At 41.8% G+C, this 16,172-nt stretch overlaps 3 protein-coding genes across 5 annotated transcripts; 1 reads left to right on the top strand and 2 right to left on the bottom strand.

The window, feature by feature from the left end:
- Window positions 1–512: 512 nt before the first annotated feature.
- On the bottom strand, window positions 513–5,611 carry fen1 (flap structure-specific endonuclease 1). 2 transcript variants are annotated; one of them, XM_061064806.1, is made up of 12 exons: window positions 5,473–5,611; window positions 5,018–5,124; window positions 4,594–4,696; window positions 4,371–4,473; window positions 4,037–4,100; window positions 3,701–3,810; window positions 3,147–3,283; window positions 2,623–2,689; window positions 2,022–2,153; window positions 1,778–1,929; window positions 990–1,104; window positions 513–882 (listed from the first exon to the last, which is right to left on the bottom strand). In XM_061064806.1, exons 2-12 carry the CDS (start codon window positions 5,097–5,099, stop codon window positions 805–807), a joined length of 1,143 nt encoding a protein of 380 aa, XP_060920789.1. In that variant the 5' UTR covers window positions 5,100–5,124; window positions 5,473–5,611; the 3' UTR covers window positions 513–804. The 2 variants fall into 2 exon arrangements, with proteins under 2 accessions (XP_060920789.1, XP_060920790.1); XM_061064807.1 differs by having other exon boundaries at window positions 5,018–5,148; window positions 5,473–5,578.
- A 119-nt stretch (window positions 5,612–5,730) lies between these two features.
- Window positions 5,731–12,564, top strand: tm9sf1 (transmembrane 9 superfamily member 1). Of its 2 annotated transcripts, none has more exons than XM_061064804.1 (9): window positions 5,731–6,213; window positions 7,505–7,716; window positions 8,256–8,387; window positions 8,803–8,925; window positions 9,174–9,532; window positions 9,879–10,033; window positions 10,306–10,491; window positions 10,816–11,089; window positions 11,465–12,564. In XM_061064804.1, exons 2-9 carry the CDS (start codon window positions 7,510–7,512, stop codon window positions 11,856–11,858), a joined length of 1,830 nt encoding a protein of 609 aa, XP_060920787.1. In that variant the 5' UTR covers window positions 5,731–6,213; window positions 7,505–7,509; the 3' UTR covers window positions 11,859–12,564. The 2 variants fall into 2 exon arrangements, with proteins under 2 accessions (XP_060920787.1, XP_060920786.1); XM_061064803.1 differs by having other exon boundaries at window positions 5,732–6,218.
- A 75-nt stretch (window positions 12,565–12,639) lies between these two features.
- Window positions 12,640–15,619, bottom strand: nanog (nanog homeobox). Its single transcript, XM_061064805.1, has 4 exons — window positions 15,041–15,619; window positions 14,180–14,562; window positions 13,952–14,095; window positions 12,640–13,602 (listed from the first exon to the last, which is right to left on the bottom strand). Exons 1-4 carry the CDS (start codon window positions 15,432–15,434, stop codon window positions 13,237–13,239), a joined length of 1,287 nt encoding a protein of 428 aa, XP_060920788.1. The 5' UTR covers window positions 15,435–15,619; the 3' UTR covers window positions 12,640–13,236.
- Window positions 15,620–16,172: the final 553 nt, after the last annotated feature.

Genomic DNA, 16,172 nt, shown 5'->3' with positions numbered 1-16,172 from the left:
TCAGCATCATGTACTTGTTAAAAAGAAGTGGACATACAGTATAGCCAACATGTCATCATTGCTTAATGATCTCCACTCTAGCCAATAGATTTTTTAGTTTTGCGTTTCTCCATCTTAATATTTTTGAGCAACAAGTGACCATATTTGCCTGACGATGACGGTAGATGAAGACGGTATATTCAATATTAACATGAATCTGTATTAAATATTTACAGAGCATGTGAACACGCTGAAGTCGGATTAAAGACTTCCCAACTCGGAAACTGGGACCATCCAAGGAGCGCCTGAATGCAGCATTATAGTCCTCACAAGGTCTGTGGCAGTCAGCTAGAAAACAGGCTGTTAAACTCCATACCCTAACAAAGTTTGCAGACTGAACACATCATATTTATAACCCAAACTTTAAACCAAACACTAGTAGAAAAATCACTTGTTGGATTCTGCTTCTTAACCATGCACACAAAGACTTTCTATAGAGGACCCCAAACGAGAAAATCAAAAGGCTACAATGATTCTACAAATAACTTGATTTTTTTTTATTCTGTAACAGAAATAACACATTTCTAAACCCTTTAACACTTGTTAAAACAGACTTGCTTTTCTTTTTAACATCATATGTGGCCATGTAAATCGAGTTGTAAATCTAGACAAATCATTAAACACAACCTCCCGTTGTGTAATTGGGCAGCAGCTTCCTCTTCTCACACCGGGAGCTCGATGTTCTCTTCTGTACTCTTTATCTAGTTTGTGGTTCATTTAACAAACATCACTTTTTAAAGGAGCCGATCGAGCTCTGGGATCGATCTATTTTCCTTTCCTGAATTTGCCTGGCGTGGCTCCAGTCTTCTGCTTCTTTTTTGCCGATCCTTTAACCTCAGGTTCCTGCACAAGGAAGGAAAATGGATCAAACGAGTCCAACAATCAGATATTCCAATAATGAAACATTTTAACAGCCAGTTGGACTTTTCACACGGCATGTCTTTATGTACCTTTCGTTTGGAGGACAGAGATCCAGTGACAGAGAAGAAAGAGTCCAGTCGTCCTTGTGTGCTGCCCTGACGGCTCTTTACAATCTTCTTACAGCCGTTACGCATCCTCTCCTCACTGCAATAGGATGACCAAAACATTCATTAATAACAATTAAAAAGTTCAGTTCTGGGCAGAATTTGATCTCAGCTGAACAATCAACTGGTTATTCAAATTTTAACATTAAGACAACTATATTTAGAGAACAAGTGTCCATACAGAGGATCCTTCAGTCAAATACAGTGGTAGAAACATTTAGGGCAAATGTTAGTTGTGAACAGTCTAACATGAACAGATGCTGGAGTTTCTCTAAACCTCAAAGTAGAAAGGTTTCTTCTAAATTGATGCTGTGACCATAAACTCTGGCTGGCCAGCAGTGCCGCCTTGTGGTCAAATGTTGTATAACAGATAATCCTGGCCAGTGGCATCCTCAATCATTTAGGCCAGAAAACTTGAGAAGCAACCAAGTCAATAATCTAAATCTAGTCCATCTAAAACCAAAGAATCGACTTCTGATCAAGACAATCGATGGGTGACAAAGAGATTTAAAGGAAGAATGTGCGAGATTTGACACATAAATAAATCAGAAATCCAGTTTATCCTCTGTAAATGTCTGTCTGAGTCAAGACTGTCTCCAATGAGTGAGAAGCTCGAGCTGCCAGCCGTGTTTGTGTCTGAGCTGTTTGAATTGCATTGAAGTGAATAACCAAAAATGCCGCACAGTACTTAGGAAAGTCTGCTGATTATTTACCTGAACTGTTTCTCATTACACATGAACTGGATAAGTCCTTCCTCATCCGGCTCACCCCACTTCAACTCCAACGTAGAACAATCGACCACTTCTGGCTTCAAAAATAACCCCCTGGCCTCTTTGTACAGCCAGTCCTCTGGGGCAGGGTGCTTCTACATGAAGGAGAGCGAGACACAAAGACTCAGAGCTGAACATCATCCGTCTCCCTGCATGAACTTCTGGATTGTAGCGGACATCTACTTACTTTGGGGTCTATGTTTTCTAGGATTTCCTCGATGTTTCCGTGCTGTTTGATCAGGTCGATGGCTCTCTTTGGGCCGATTCCCTTAATGGTGGCACAGTAGTCACAGCCCAGCAGAATACATAGGTCTATGAACTGGGAGAGAACACAGGATAAGGGTTTATGGAAAGACTGAAATATCCCTCACCTGATGTACCTTTGAAACAGTGTTCACAGCACCAAAGCACATACAGATCTAATAACCAGGACAGTGTTATTACCAGTTATGCTCACACTACACTGTTAGTTGTTGGTAAATAATAAAAGCAGATGGAGAGGTTCTTAAATGTTACTCTGGGTGGAAATGACACCTTCAATTGTCACATTTTCTTTCTTTATTTTCAAAGTTATTTTTTTGCCTTTATTGGACAGGACAGCTGAAGAGAGACAGGAAATGTTGGGAGGAGGGAGAGAGATCACAACATGCAGCATAAGGCCGAGGTCAGACATGAACTCACAGCCGCTGCGACGAGGACTACAGCCTCCAAACATGGAGCATACAACACAACCCGCTAGGCTATCGGCGCCCCTGCTTGACCTTTTTCAAAATGAGGCAGAACTTTACCTGTTCATTGGTCAGACCGATATCCTGCAGCATGCGACTGAAGTGAAACTCTTGGATAGGAAGTTTCCTAGAACAAATAAAATATCTTGATGTATTACCAAGTGAATAATGAAATACATACATGCCTTTTGACAACACGTTCACGTTTTAAAGACACAAACAACACTACAGCTCATTTGGTCATTACTTTCATTAAACAGAGAAGAGTGTGGTGGACCTTACAAACGTCATGTAAGATTTTATGGCAGCAGTACATTTGGTATATCTTTCCTGAATTATTCAGAGATTATGAGAAAAAAATCAAACGTGTCAACTGTGATGACTAGAATGTTTGCACAACATGAAACAGGGGTAATGAAGTTAAGATATAGTGACACCAATTTGAATTGTGTACATATCAATTACAACAATGAAATGTATGCATTACATCAAAGGCTGTGTCAGAAATAGAACAGGACAATTACATCCATTTTCTGAACATGTCTGCTAAAGAGACAAAAAAGCTGAAGCAGGTGCAACATTACTTTGCTTCACTGGCCGTTAGATGTCTGAGGAGAACATTTGTCCCGAAGGTCAGCCCGTCCATGTCTTCCGTTGCCGTAGCAAAGACCTTCCCTGCTTTAACCAGAGCTGCACAGCTGGCCTCAGCCTCACATGGAGCCTACAAAACACAACACATACGATTACAAGCTGCAGAATTATGCTCTTGTAGTTTATCTCTCATACATGCTTTAGTTGGCAGACAACAGAGCAGGGGGCATCTCAATGAACATTTCATTTTAATTGACTTCTTTATTATTTTATGTTGACTGAGGGTAAAGAAAATCCTGTGGGACTTAAGGAAAAGGTTTCATTCCTATTCCTATTGTTGAGATGCATGCGTTCCATTTGGTGCAATATTAAAAACAGAACCTACTGTTTAAGTGTAAAAATGACTTGTTCTTTCTTTTAGGGGCTTGTCTGACAAATAGCACAGAACTGGATCCAGAAAAAACAAATTGCATGAAAAAAAAAAGCATACTGATCTGGACATATCATTAGCCAGCGAGAGTTCTAGCAAAGTATGAGCTGCTCTGACCTCAATGTAAGGCACTCCCATCAGGCTCAGCAGCTTCTTGCACTCGTCATTATGCTGCTTGGTGACTTTGACCAGACGCTTGGTGAATTTTTCAATGTTCTCTTGTTCTCCTGGATAGAAATAAAACGTTGTTGAAGACATTTTAATAAAGAATCATCTCTGAATATGTTTCATGAAATTAAACTCAATAAACCAAAAACACTCACTGACTCTGACTCAGCATCAGAGTCAGTGAGTGTTTCTTATAGTGCAATGATAGACTGAATTACAATAAAAAAACAGAGTAAAGGTATACTGGCACCATGCTTTAAAATATGCCAAATGTAATAACTTTACCCATTTCCTGTGCTTGAGCAAGCATCTTCTCAGCTTCTGCCCTCTTCTCCCCTCTCTTTTCCAGCTGGGGGTTTATGGAAGAGTAGAAAAGCAGTAGAGAAATGAGGATCAAGAGACAGATGATGACGAGGGTTACAAAACACAAATCATAATTACTTGTTCTGTAGAGATTTTGTTGAAATGCAAACAGACCACGCTGTTGCAACTGACAAGCAAACAAAAGCCAAACTATGAAGCCATTAAAAATAAATATACAAGCCATATCTGACTGTCACTTCCACAACAACAGAAGACAGGAAGTAAAGCACCAGAAGAAGTCAGAGGCCTCACTAACCTCTGCTGACTTGAGCTGTGGGGGCTTGCCGTCAAACACATAAACAGGTTTAATGCCATGTTCCAGCATGCGGATTGTCCGGTAGAACATTCCCATCAGGTGGCTAAAAAAACAAAAAAGTTAGTTGGCAGAAATATTTCAGACTCTCGGATCAATCCAATATCTAATCTATTGTGTCGTCAATTGTCTGAGTTTCAGAGCGTCTCGATTTTCTTAGGTGTACCTCGTTGTCTCTCCGTCCTCATTCTGAAGAACATTCCCGTCCTGTCGCACAGCTATCAGGAACTGGTACATACACATGGAGGCATCTATGGCAATCTTCCTGCCTGCATACGTTGATAAAAAAATAGTTGGGATTATTTTCCATCCTCAGAATAGCAGTGGTTATTAAAATAATTACAGGGGAATTGAATTGTTGAAAGAGCTGGATATCTATGTGTTACAGAGAATAAACACAAATTGCTTCATTTTGAAAATATTTCTCTGATCCGCTCATAGTTTTGTCTGGTAATCACATTTATTTTTGTGTGTGCTTAATATCCATAGATACTGAATGTTGATCCATTAGAGATCAAGAAACCAGACTTGTAAGTCTACAGGCCTAATTAATAATCAACTTGTGGAGGGTGGAGACTTGTAACAATTACCAAAGTAGTTCTTGATGTCTTGCTCTTTGATGGCTCCAGGGGCCTGATCCGCAATCAACTTGGCGAGTCCGTGTATTCCCATCGTGTTAAACAGAAAACACCAAAGTCTGTGAACAATGAGTTAGAGGTACCTGATGTCAACAACATAAACAAGGAGAACATTTAGGGATGGAGCACGATGGAAAAGGCTTAAGCATCCCCAAAGTGTAATAAGTGCACGCCAATTGTATGACCAGTAGTGGTGACAATTAGCACACATACAGTAAGAGATGGACACATTATAAACAACACGGTGAGGAGCTAACTATGGCGCAGAAAGCTAAAGATGCAGACGGCTAGTAAAGGGGCTACAACATCAACAACGAGACATATATTCGTCGTGTTTATGCTAAAAGCGAGTAGTAATAGTTGTCTAACAATACTTTACATGTTAAATAAGGTTTACATGTACTCACCAATGTGTATACTGAATGTGTGCACTTGTCCCAGCGTCTCTCGACCGCGAGGAATTGCGTTTCTTTCGCGGGAAATCCAATACCAGGCATCACCAATCGATCTAGGCGCACACATCTGGTCAAATTGATGGAAGAACTGGTCATCAATCGTGCGGCGACGATTAGTAATGTCTGGCTGCAAACGAGGAAGTACTGCAAAGGCATTTGATTGGTTCATTGAAGGTGGAAGGAAATCCGGTCGTACAGAAAAATAATAGAGTTTCTCTGGTCGGGGCTCCGTCGGTTTAAATGTTGCTTTTTCCGATTAACGAAATTTAACCACTTGTATTTCAAATAGCATGTGAGGGCGGCACAGTTCCCCACTACGAATAACCTGTAACGTCGGAGGTGTATTTTTTAGTTTCTCCGCCCCCTCCGGAAAAGTAAAACCCAATCGTCATTATTTTTATTTTTTAAGGTGACGTGGAGTCGGACCCCTTCTTCTACACTATCTCATGTGTCAATAAAAGTACAGTATGTACCCGAATATGAGCGCAATTGGTGAATAATACGCTGGTAGCCTGCATGGAGGATTTCCACGATGTTAAGTCGTAAGTGTTTAAGGTTACAGTGAGCTTCAGTGTAGATATTTACCGGAGCGCAGAGGAGACCGTCGGGGCCTGGGAGTCCGGGGAATTCGGCTGCACAGACAGGTTTCGTGGGATCTGCAGCATCGGGACACTTGTGACACAACTTGAACCGGTAGTGTAGATTTGTCTAACTCCTCTTTTGTATTTCGTCATAAGATTATCTTGAAGTCGGTGTCTAAATGAAAACGCAATTTACACTGTTGGAATACAGCAATGTTGGAGCAAGTTGTTTGTTTAATAAGTGGGTTAGGAATCTCATAATGCTCACGTCTACTTTCGCATTTGATGCAAGACAGTCTAATGTGTCCCTTTTGTTTTGACCTTGCTCTAACTTTTGATGTTGTTAAGGATACGATAGAGTTTTTTTTTTTCATGATATCCTGTTAAAAATGTCAACTGGGTTCTTGGATAGTAGGTTTGACTGACTGCCCTGATACTCACAAATGAAGGGAGTGCAGACCTGCAGCTGTGATGTGTCACTTTAGAGGCATTAAAGGAGTCACACTGACAATAGTGATCAGCTTCTACAAACAGAAACCAGTTCAATCTGTATTACAATGTTTGGCAACATACCCACTACATCCTTATATCACCTTATATCACCTTCCAAGTGAAAGAGCATTCAGTCTTTCCTTCCAGGTTTAAATGGACACCAAGGCATATGATGGATATCACAGAATGCAAGCACTCAATATTGTATCGAAAAAAGACAATTGGATTAAAACTTCAACATATACGCATCTCACAAATTCTGCTATGCTGATACATTTGCAGAGTAATTCTACAACCGTGGTGTGACTATAGCTTTGCTTCTAAGTACACACCATGGTAGGACATTGGTAAGGGGATAACTGTGTCTACTTGCTGCTGTTTAATCCTCTCCCTAAAGAAAAATGGTAACAACATCACTGGAAGCCCCCTTACTCAAGTAAGGTGCTTGGTTTTGTGTGAATCGTAAAAAAAATAAAATAATTACCAAACATTTTCAAATGGATATGAATCCGGTGAATATTGTGAATATAGAAAACAAAATAGACTCAGTAAAAAGTATCTCTGAGCAATATTTCATCTACACTCACACACTTATAACTGACAGTAAGAACAGTCAGTCCTGTCAAAATAGACTCCCTGAAGTGACCAGAGTTGTGATGGTGAAAACAGTGTCTCATCGTTCTCTCAGAGTGTTCCTCAATTTTCTGCTGTTTGAAACATCATTCACAGAGTGATGTTGCATAACAATGTCCAGTTCATACATTTGATATATGAATAATCAGGTCAGAATGGGCTTAAGCTCACTTCTGGACTTGAAACGTGAGGCATATCTTAAGTGTCAGGACAGACAGAGCAGTTTAAATCACTCCTATCCCTCATGTTCTGACGAACTGTCCATTTTATTGCTACAGGGGTTATGCAGCGCGGAATAGGACACCTGCCAGGAGGCTGCCAGAGGACGATGGGCCTGCACTGCGTCTTGTTTCTGTGCTTGTTCTCAGGCTGGGCAGTGGGTTACAAGCAGGGGGACAACGTGACTCTCTATGTCAACAAAGTGGGGCCTTATCATAACCCTCAGGAGACATATCACTATTACACCCTGCCTGTTTGCAGGCCAGACAAGGTCAGACTTTTTTTTTCTCTTTCACTGCACATTAATGGGCCTCCGTTATTCTCAGTGGGACTTGATATTCATTTGTCATGTTATATGAAGACACTTGCATTACGCGAAAATGAAACCCAAGTCAGAACATTGCTTGTAAAAATCTGAATGTCCACCATAAAATATCCTTTTGGCCAAGAAGGTCCTCTGAAAGATGGTATTTTTGTCTGTGGCCATGTGTGTCAGTGTTTTAGGAAGTAGCATTGATAGGGGTTAAATTAAAAAAAAAAGAAGTGAATGTGTACGTCAGTGCTGCAAACTGCTGGCACGCACATTTCAAATGTGCACAGACAGATGTAAAAGCAGAGCTTTGTGCAACAGCAGTAAGCTACAGTTCACTGTGTTGTGGTGTGACTGCTGCACAGTGTGCCTTCTCTAGCTATCTGATAGCTGTATGTGTAGTTTTGAAATATCCCCTTCACAGAATGATTACCAGCTAAAGCTGTGTGTATGTCTTTCTTTTACACACTGTTACTCATATTGTAACACATTTCCTTCAGGTGCATCACAAGTCCCTGAGTCTGGGAGAAGTGTTGGATGGTGACAGGATGGCAGAATCGTTATATCTCATCCGATTCAGAGAAAACATTGAGAAAAGGAGTGTTTGCCAGCTCACTCTTTCAGAGAAACAGGTACATTGACGTGTTCTAATTGTTGGAATATTCTAACACACATTTTGGGTTAAGTTGTAAAAGTTTGGGGCCTGGGCTCATATTTGATTTGAACTGTTTATAATTTAAGAAGAAGTTTGATGTCATGAATTGTTTGCTGGTTAAATAAGCAGCCTTCGTGTCTCTTACCATGTGTACCAGGATCAGGATCTGTTGTAATCGGTGTGTCTTGGCACAGCTAAGCATTGTTTGTGTGACGCAAGTTTGGCTTCTGGAGAAATCATCTTTGTGGCAGAGCTTATCTCAGATATTAAATCACCAACAGCAGGCTCAGTGATGATACAAAGCGTCTTTTATGGTTCCTCCCTGACTACAAATCCCTCAAATACAGGCTGCATTACAAGCTGTGTGATCAAGGACCTGTTTTGTGTTGAAGGTGGACCAGCTCCGTGAGGCCATCGAGGAGCTGTTCTACTTTGAATTTGTCCTGGATGACATTCCCATCTGGGGGTTTGTGGGATACATAGAGGAGAGCGGTTTCCTGCCTCACAGCCACAAGGTAAACCATTTGTGCTTCTCAGGGTTCACTGGACATTTGGAGTAGATCGGATTGCTTGTGGGAGAAAAAAGGGGAAATGCATAGTCATTGTAAGTCTGTTAAAGGCTTTATCTTTATGCAAAGATCCTCTTTCTGTTGAGCCACACTCGCTGTCAAACTTCTTATCTCTCACTCCTCTTCTCCTCTCTCTTTCTCTTGTTTGTTTCCCTTTTTTCTCACTCTCTGCCCTCTTCTCTCGTCTCCAACAGGTGGGCTTATGGACTCACTTAGACTTCAACATCGAGTACAATGGCGACTCAGTGATTTTTGCAAATGTCTCCGTCAAAGATGTCAAACCTGTTCCTCTCGAGGAGGGGGCAGGCGCAGTGGTGGGTGGAGTTGGAGTGGGTGGCGGCAGCCTAACAGTAACTCACACATACAGTGTGCGCTGGTTTGAGTCCCCTCTAACTCACGCCAGGAGAGCCGAGCGCCTCCGAGACTACTCCTTCTTCCCCAAAACACTGGAGATCCACTGGCTGTCCATCATCAACTCGCTGGTGCTGGTGGTGCTACTGCTTGGCTTCGTCATCATCATTCTCATGCGTGTCCTCAAGAATGACTTTGCCAGGTAAGTCACTGAAGCACAGGCGCTTATTTGTGAGCCAAAGTTGCCTTCCATATGAAAAGTTCTACTTAATAAAGGGCTGATAAAAAACCTCAATATACCATCAGTTAAAAAAAAAAACAGCATCCCTTTGTTGCCCTTAAATAGTGTAAGCTAATTAGGTGTAAGATTAATACACCATTTGTTGAGTATCACAGCCATCATTTTTTGGGGATATTGTTTCCTTGTGCACTCTATTCTCTCAAGGTTGAACTTGATTCGGATCAACCTGCATCTGAACTGAAGAATTGTGTGCTTCTCAGGTGCATCATAACATCCTGTCTAAAACCATTTTTACTCTCACCTTTAGGTACAATGTAGAGGAGGATGGGGGATGTGACGATCTCGACCAGGGCGACAACGGCTGGAAGATCATACACACCGACGTCTTCAGGTTTCCTCCTTACAAAAGCCTGCTGTGTGCCGTGCTGGGAGTTGGGGCTCAGTTTCTTACCCTGGCCACAGGTGAATGTAGACCCTACACTGGTCACTTGTAACACACAGCTGAACGTTCACTCACATACACACACATAGAGGTGGGTTGAATTCCAAAACAGTCTCAGGCTCTCACTGTCCAGTTTGAAAACTGAGTGGACTTATTTTCTTTGCAGCACTGACCCACAGCAACACTCTTACTACTTAACAGCAGAGTGACTGTAACACTTGAAACCTGATAATGGCTCATACATGCAGGTAAAATGTACAGAAGTCTGATCTACTTCATTGCCATTTTATAGGAATAATCTTCATGGCATTGCTGGGAATGTTCAATGTGCACCGACATGGTGCCATCAACTCTGCAGCCATCGTCCTGTATGCTCTGACCAGCTGTGTGTCAGGCTACGTGTCATGCAGCTTCTACACACAGATCAACGGCCAGCGCTGGGTGTGGAACATCATCCTCACATCGTCACTCTTCTCTGGTGAGTCTGATTTTGTCATCACACTATCCTTAACATTGTAAGACAAGGGTCAAGATAATATAGTACTTGTAGATGATAAGGGCCGCACTGCAGAGATTTAAGAGAGATAGACCCAGCCATTCAGCATTCAAACTTTGCAGAAGTAGTTTCCTTCTGTTTCAGATTTTTGTTTGAATTTTTTTGCCACCCACCTCATACAACTTCCTGGTGTTAATAATTAGTTAAATAGCCTTGTGTTATTTTGTTTCCCCATACTCTGCAACTTTCTGAAGCAGAATTTCTCAAAAATGAATAATAAAATGAACGTTTTATTCTTTCCCACAGCTCCACTGTTCCTGACATGGAGTGTAGTCAACTCCATCCACTGGTGGAGCGGCTCCACTCAGGCTCTGCCAGCCACCACCGTGTTCCTTCTGCTGGGTGCCTGGGTGCTAGTGGGCTTCCCACTCACCGTCATCGGCGGCATCGTGGGAAAGAACAGGGCCGGCAGTTTCCAGGCGCCCTGCCGCACTCGCAACATCCCCCGACAGATCCCCACACAGCCTTGGTACAAACACACGGCTGTGCACATGGCAATCGGCGGCTTTCTACCATTCAGGTGAGCTGTTGTCAGGTGTGGTGAAGAGGCATTAAGTGCCAACAACATTTTTGGTAGTAAATGAGACGATAATGCTTGAAGGAATACTGACAATTTTTGTTTTATGTCAAGAATTTTAAATAAAGATTATTCAGTGTAAAAAAACTGAACTTATTTGGTGTTTTATAATTAAGCCATTGTATTATTTGATTTAATTTAGGTAAAGAAACATGTGTAACGTTTTAGCATACCTTCAGATGTTTGCATTCAAAGAGACACATTAGTGTTTTCTTTACTGATACATCAGCTTTAACAATTAATGCTTTTCATATTTCTAACCCCCTAGGGGAAAACATTTGTTGATTAACTAGTCATTTTCTTTCATTCATCCCTCAGTGCCATCTCAGTGGAGCTTTACTACATCTTTGCCACCGTTTGGGGCAGGGAGCACTACACCCTCTACGGCATCCTGCTGTGTGTCTTTGCCATCCTACTCTCAGTTGGCGCCTGCATCTCTGTCGCTCTCACTTACTTCCTTCTGTCGGGCGAGGACTACAGGTGGTGGTGGCGGAGCGTGCTCAGCACCGGCTCCACCGGCCTCTTCATCTTCGTGTACTCCGTTTTCTACTATCGGAACCGGTCCTCTATGAGCGGCTTAGTGCAGAGCACGGAGTTCTTTGGCTATTCTCTACTTACAGCAATGGTCTTCTCACTGATGCTGGGCAGTGTGTCCTTCTGGTCCTCACTGGCATTTATCCGCTACATCTATCGTAGCCTCAAGATGGACTAGACGTGAAATGTGCAGACTGGATGTAAACAAACTTATCCTGATCGCACACATGGACAATCTGCATACTCTCCTCTTGCTCTTTAAAACACACACTTACTCTTGGGGTACTGGGGGCACAAGCAGGGGCCTTTAACATGATTCAAGTCGTGCTGTCGTTGGAATAAGGGATAAATGGCTGGATGACGAAAGAGGAGTAATCTTAGGGGGACCATGTATTAAAGGATAAATCGTTATATTTCAGTTCAAATGGATTACTGTGTCCTATCAAGAGTGAATGGGTTAACTGTTACGAATGCATAGCTCTCATTGCTGTAGATTGAAGTGTGCCATTACCTGCGAAATTTCCTACTTTATGGTTTATTTGGGCTTGTCAGGATCTACACATCCTGTAAATCCCACATTACATTGTTTCTCTTTTGGACAAATGATTTAGTAGTTTTGATTTATTAAAGCAGCAGTGCAGAAGTAAACCTTGCAGTTGTATTCCCAGAAACTCTAGACTTAAGACTTTTCAAATGTAATAAAGACTTTGCACTGGCCTAGTCTTGCACCTTGTTCAGCAGCGAGATGATGCCTTGTAGATTGAACAGATGTTCAAAATATTGGTGATGGGCACAGTGTTGTCATTGTATTTTATGGTCACCATTTACTGTGATTTTGGTTCTGATGTAAATATAGTCTTTTCAATAAAAGCTTTTTAATAACCCCCTCTCCTTTATTTAATAATTTACAATCAGCTGAAAACAGTGCAAATTATATATAACTGATGACACAACAGTACTCCGAGTAGAGCCTTTGGCTATGTTTATTGCAAATTTGACAAACTGTACCAATTCTCTTAAATGCTTGGTTGCAAAATGTTTCTCACTTTGCCACAACCTTATCAGTGATTTCCACACATGTATTGTCACACAATTTATCCCTGGAACAATTGGGATGAAGTTAATGCATAAATGAATATTACCACAGTATCATGCCTTCTGTAAAACTTGGAAACTTGCAAAAACTCCAGTTGTTGAAGTGACCCTGTAATTATACAAAAAAAATTCATGGAACAGTGTGCACATAAGATGTGTATCAGTACTCTGGCTTAAAATAGTTTTTAAAAAAAATTATGCAACACAAGAATGCATGTAACTTGGACACATCTTGCATCACCAAGCGCAAAGAGCACACTGACATACATTAAATAGTTGAATATAAAAATAGAACTTCAGATAAAAAGTCAAACAGGAAGTATGAACAAGGCCTATGTACAACCAACCTGACACCTCAAGGCACCTCAGCTAATTACAAACTGCAGTCAGGAAACTTGAATAGAAAAATATAAACATGACTGTTGGGTAACATATACAGAAATGCACACAATCAGCTTATACTACTGGCTGACATTCTTCACTATGGCTGATGTGATGCAGCTGCGGACATTGACAGGCTCCCCATCTTTTCCTTCAAAGCTGGTGTCGTGTCCAGCGTTATTTGCAGAGGCTGAGTTGAATGCACTGTGGTTGAATTCATAATGACCAACACCCGGCGGCATGGACCAGCCAGTCGCCTGGGGCTTGGTGGGCATTCCAGCCTGGGATGAGCCAGAGGACCAGGAGGGGTAGCCAGCAGATCCAGCTGTAGAGCTCATAGCAGCCAAATAGAAGGCCAGGTTCTGGGGAGCAGTCTTCTTGAATGCTGCTTCCATAATGTGCTGATTGTAATGTTCCTTGAGCTGGGGTCGGCCTTCTCCTTGATACTGGAAGACAGACAGACATGGTTCAGAATCTAGTTTAGGTTTATACTGACAATTTAAAGCCCCACATTACATTAGATATTGTGTTTCGTCTTGCCTTTAAAGCCTGAACCAGACTAGGGTTAGGCCTCCAATATAGACGAGTTGATCTATGTACCAGCCACTGTTTCTCTGTTATTATATTAACAGGAAACCTGGGCAGCACAACGGTCAGATCACAGCTTATAGCTGAATGTAAACAATGTATGCATCCCTCTTATAACTTACTTTAGCCCTCTTGATCCAGTTACATTCAGGTTTTTGCCACACTTCTATTTCAAATGTCACATTCTGGTTAATAGTATCTACTTACAGGTGGGAGATGTGGAGGCATGTTGTGGAAGACTGGTGCATGTACTGGGCTTTCCTTGTTGGCGGTGTAGCGCTCTGAAGCCCAGCCGCTGTCCTTCTGGTGCCTCCTTAACTTCATTCTTCGATTCTGAAACCACGTCTTAACCTTAAAAAACAAGGAGATTAAGTTGCATTACAAATATATATATTTAAAAAAGGTTACTAAAGGACATGTAATGTAACCCCTCACCTGTTTGTATGTCAGACCCGTCATTTCTGCTAGGTTCTTCATCTCAGCTGGGGTCAGGTACCTCTGCAAACTAAAGCGCTGAACAAGAGAATTCATCTGGCTCTCTGAGAAGGCTGCCCGGACTTTTCCTTTAGGGGTATTTGTAGCACTAGTGCTTGGACACTTTGGGGCGGCGACTATCGGTGCATGTAAAGAGGCAGTGTTGTTGGTGCTGTGGTTTTCTTTAATGACAAAGGTCCTTGACTCCTCCATGAGAGAGTTGGAAATATCCTGACTTGCATCAGGGCTTCTGCTGCTAGTCTCATCATCAAGTTCTTTCTTTGTCCACGACACGGGGTCTGACTGGGGAAGACTTCCTTCTCGGCTGCTAGAACTCCATGAATCTGTGAGGAGGAAACAAAACGGGCCTCCAGTCAGTCGCAAGGTTTTTGGTTTGGTTTTTAAATTAAATTTTTTAAATTAAAATAAATACAATTTAATAAATTAAAATTAAATTAAAAAAAGCCCACCAAAAAAAAGCAGAAAGCCAGCGTTTTCCTTATTACAAATAATTTTATCGCGAGATCGCTCGGGATTTGGAAAATTAATTGGCGGGATAATTTTGTCACCTTCTTTAAAGTTACAATCAAGATGGAACCGGATATGGAACCGTTGCCAAATCTGATGGATGAATTTCTCTTTTTTAGCAGCCAGCTACATGTAAGCACCGACACACGTTATTCTAATTTTAGGTTGATTATTCTTGATTAGGTTAAGATTATAATAATTATGGTCCGCGCTAACTTAAATAAAAACTAGTCGATCTCTGCTGTTAGTTTAGCTGAACTACTGACAGCGCTAGCTCGGTTTAAGATCACACACCTGGTGAGGTGTGCGCTTCGGAGTCACTGGTTGAATCGCAGCCGGCACGCCTTGCTTCGTGTTCCCGTACATCGTAGGCAGCCCGGTGTTGCCCAGCCAAGATTAGCCGGCTCGTCTGTGAGTCTCCAAGGTACACGACCCCTGAGCCCTGGTAGTGACAATGGCCGTTCACGACCTGGTCCTCTGGACTGCGAGGCGGAGACTCTTCCCGGGTCCTGGTGGAGTAATAGGCCTGTGTTACCCCAGGATTGTAATTGCCCAAATCTCCAGGTTCTCCCCAGGTGGACAGGTTCCCCTGATTCTGCTCAGACCCGGGTTGGTACATGAGGCCGTAGGCATAGGCATGGTATGAAGGGTTATAGTTGTAAGTTATCTGGGACTTCCAGTCTGCCATCGTTCAGTAACCACTGTGGTGTGAATAAAAAAAACTAAAAACCGCAGGGAAAAGATGACGGCAAAGGTGCAATTAAAAAATAAAAAGAAAGTATACAGGACAAGCCTGGAGAACCTCGGTGGTAGATCGACCCAGTAACTGTCCAGTCAGGCCAGCTAACATTTAAAAATTGCGCGTTGCCTCCCGGAGGCTGTTTATAAAGAGGCGTGTGGGTGTGGGCAGGGAAGTGTTCAGATCTCAGCCAATCTCTGCAGTGATCCCTCCGTGGGCGGCAATACTGTTATACCCGGCAGCGATTTTCTTTTTAAATGTTCTATTTGAAGTTTAACAGTAAAACAATTTGAGTTAGTACACGAGTAACCAAATATCAATCACTTCTTAATTTGTTTATGTTGAATTAGGTAATGTTTAAATTACACAAAATATCTATAATTACTCGAACTTTTTTTATTGAAAGTCATGTCTTGGTATCACAGTTTAGGTAGATTATAATGCCACACATTATTATTCGATTAGAATAAGATTTTGCACTATTTGAACCTTGTTTAAGTCTTTATCGTAAAGTCAAGGCTGGTCCTGCTTGATCAAATCCTTGAGGCTGTAAAACTCTCTCCTGGTTGGCCTCAGTGGTGTGGAGTAATAGGCTACATGTGCATTACAACATCTAGTAGACTTACACTTTGGGGGATTAAATCATTTGATAAATTACTGAGTTAATTGAATTAGAGAAATTGATAT

This window comes from Labrus mixtus, chromosome 19, assembly GCF_963584025.1.
Source record: "Labrus mixtus chromosome 19, fLabMix1.1, whole genome shotgun sequence".
Taxonomy (NCBI): Eukaryota; Metazoa; Chordata; class Actinopteri; order Labriformes; family Labridae; genus Labrus; species Labrus mixtus.
This window is presented reverse-complemented; position numbering and strand designations above follow the sequence as displayed.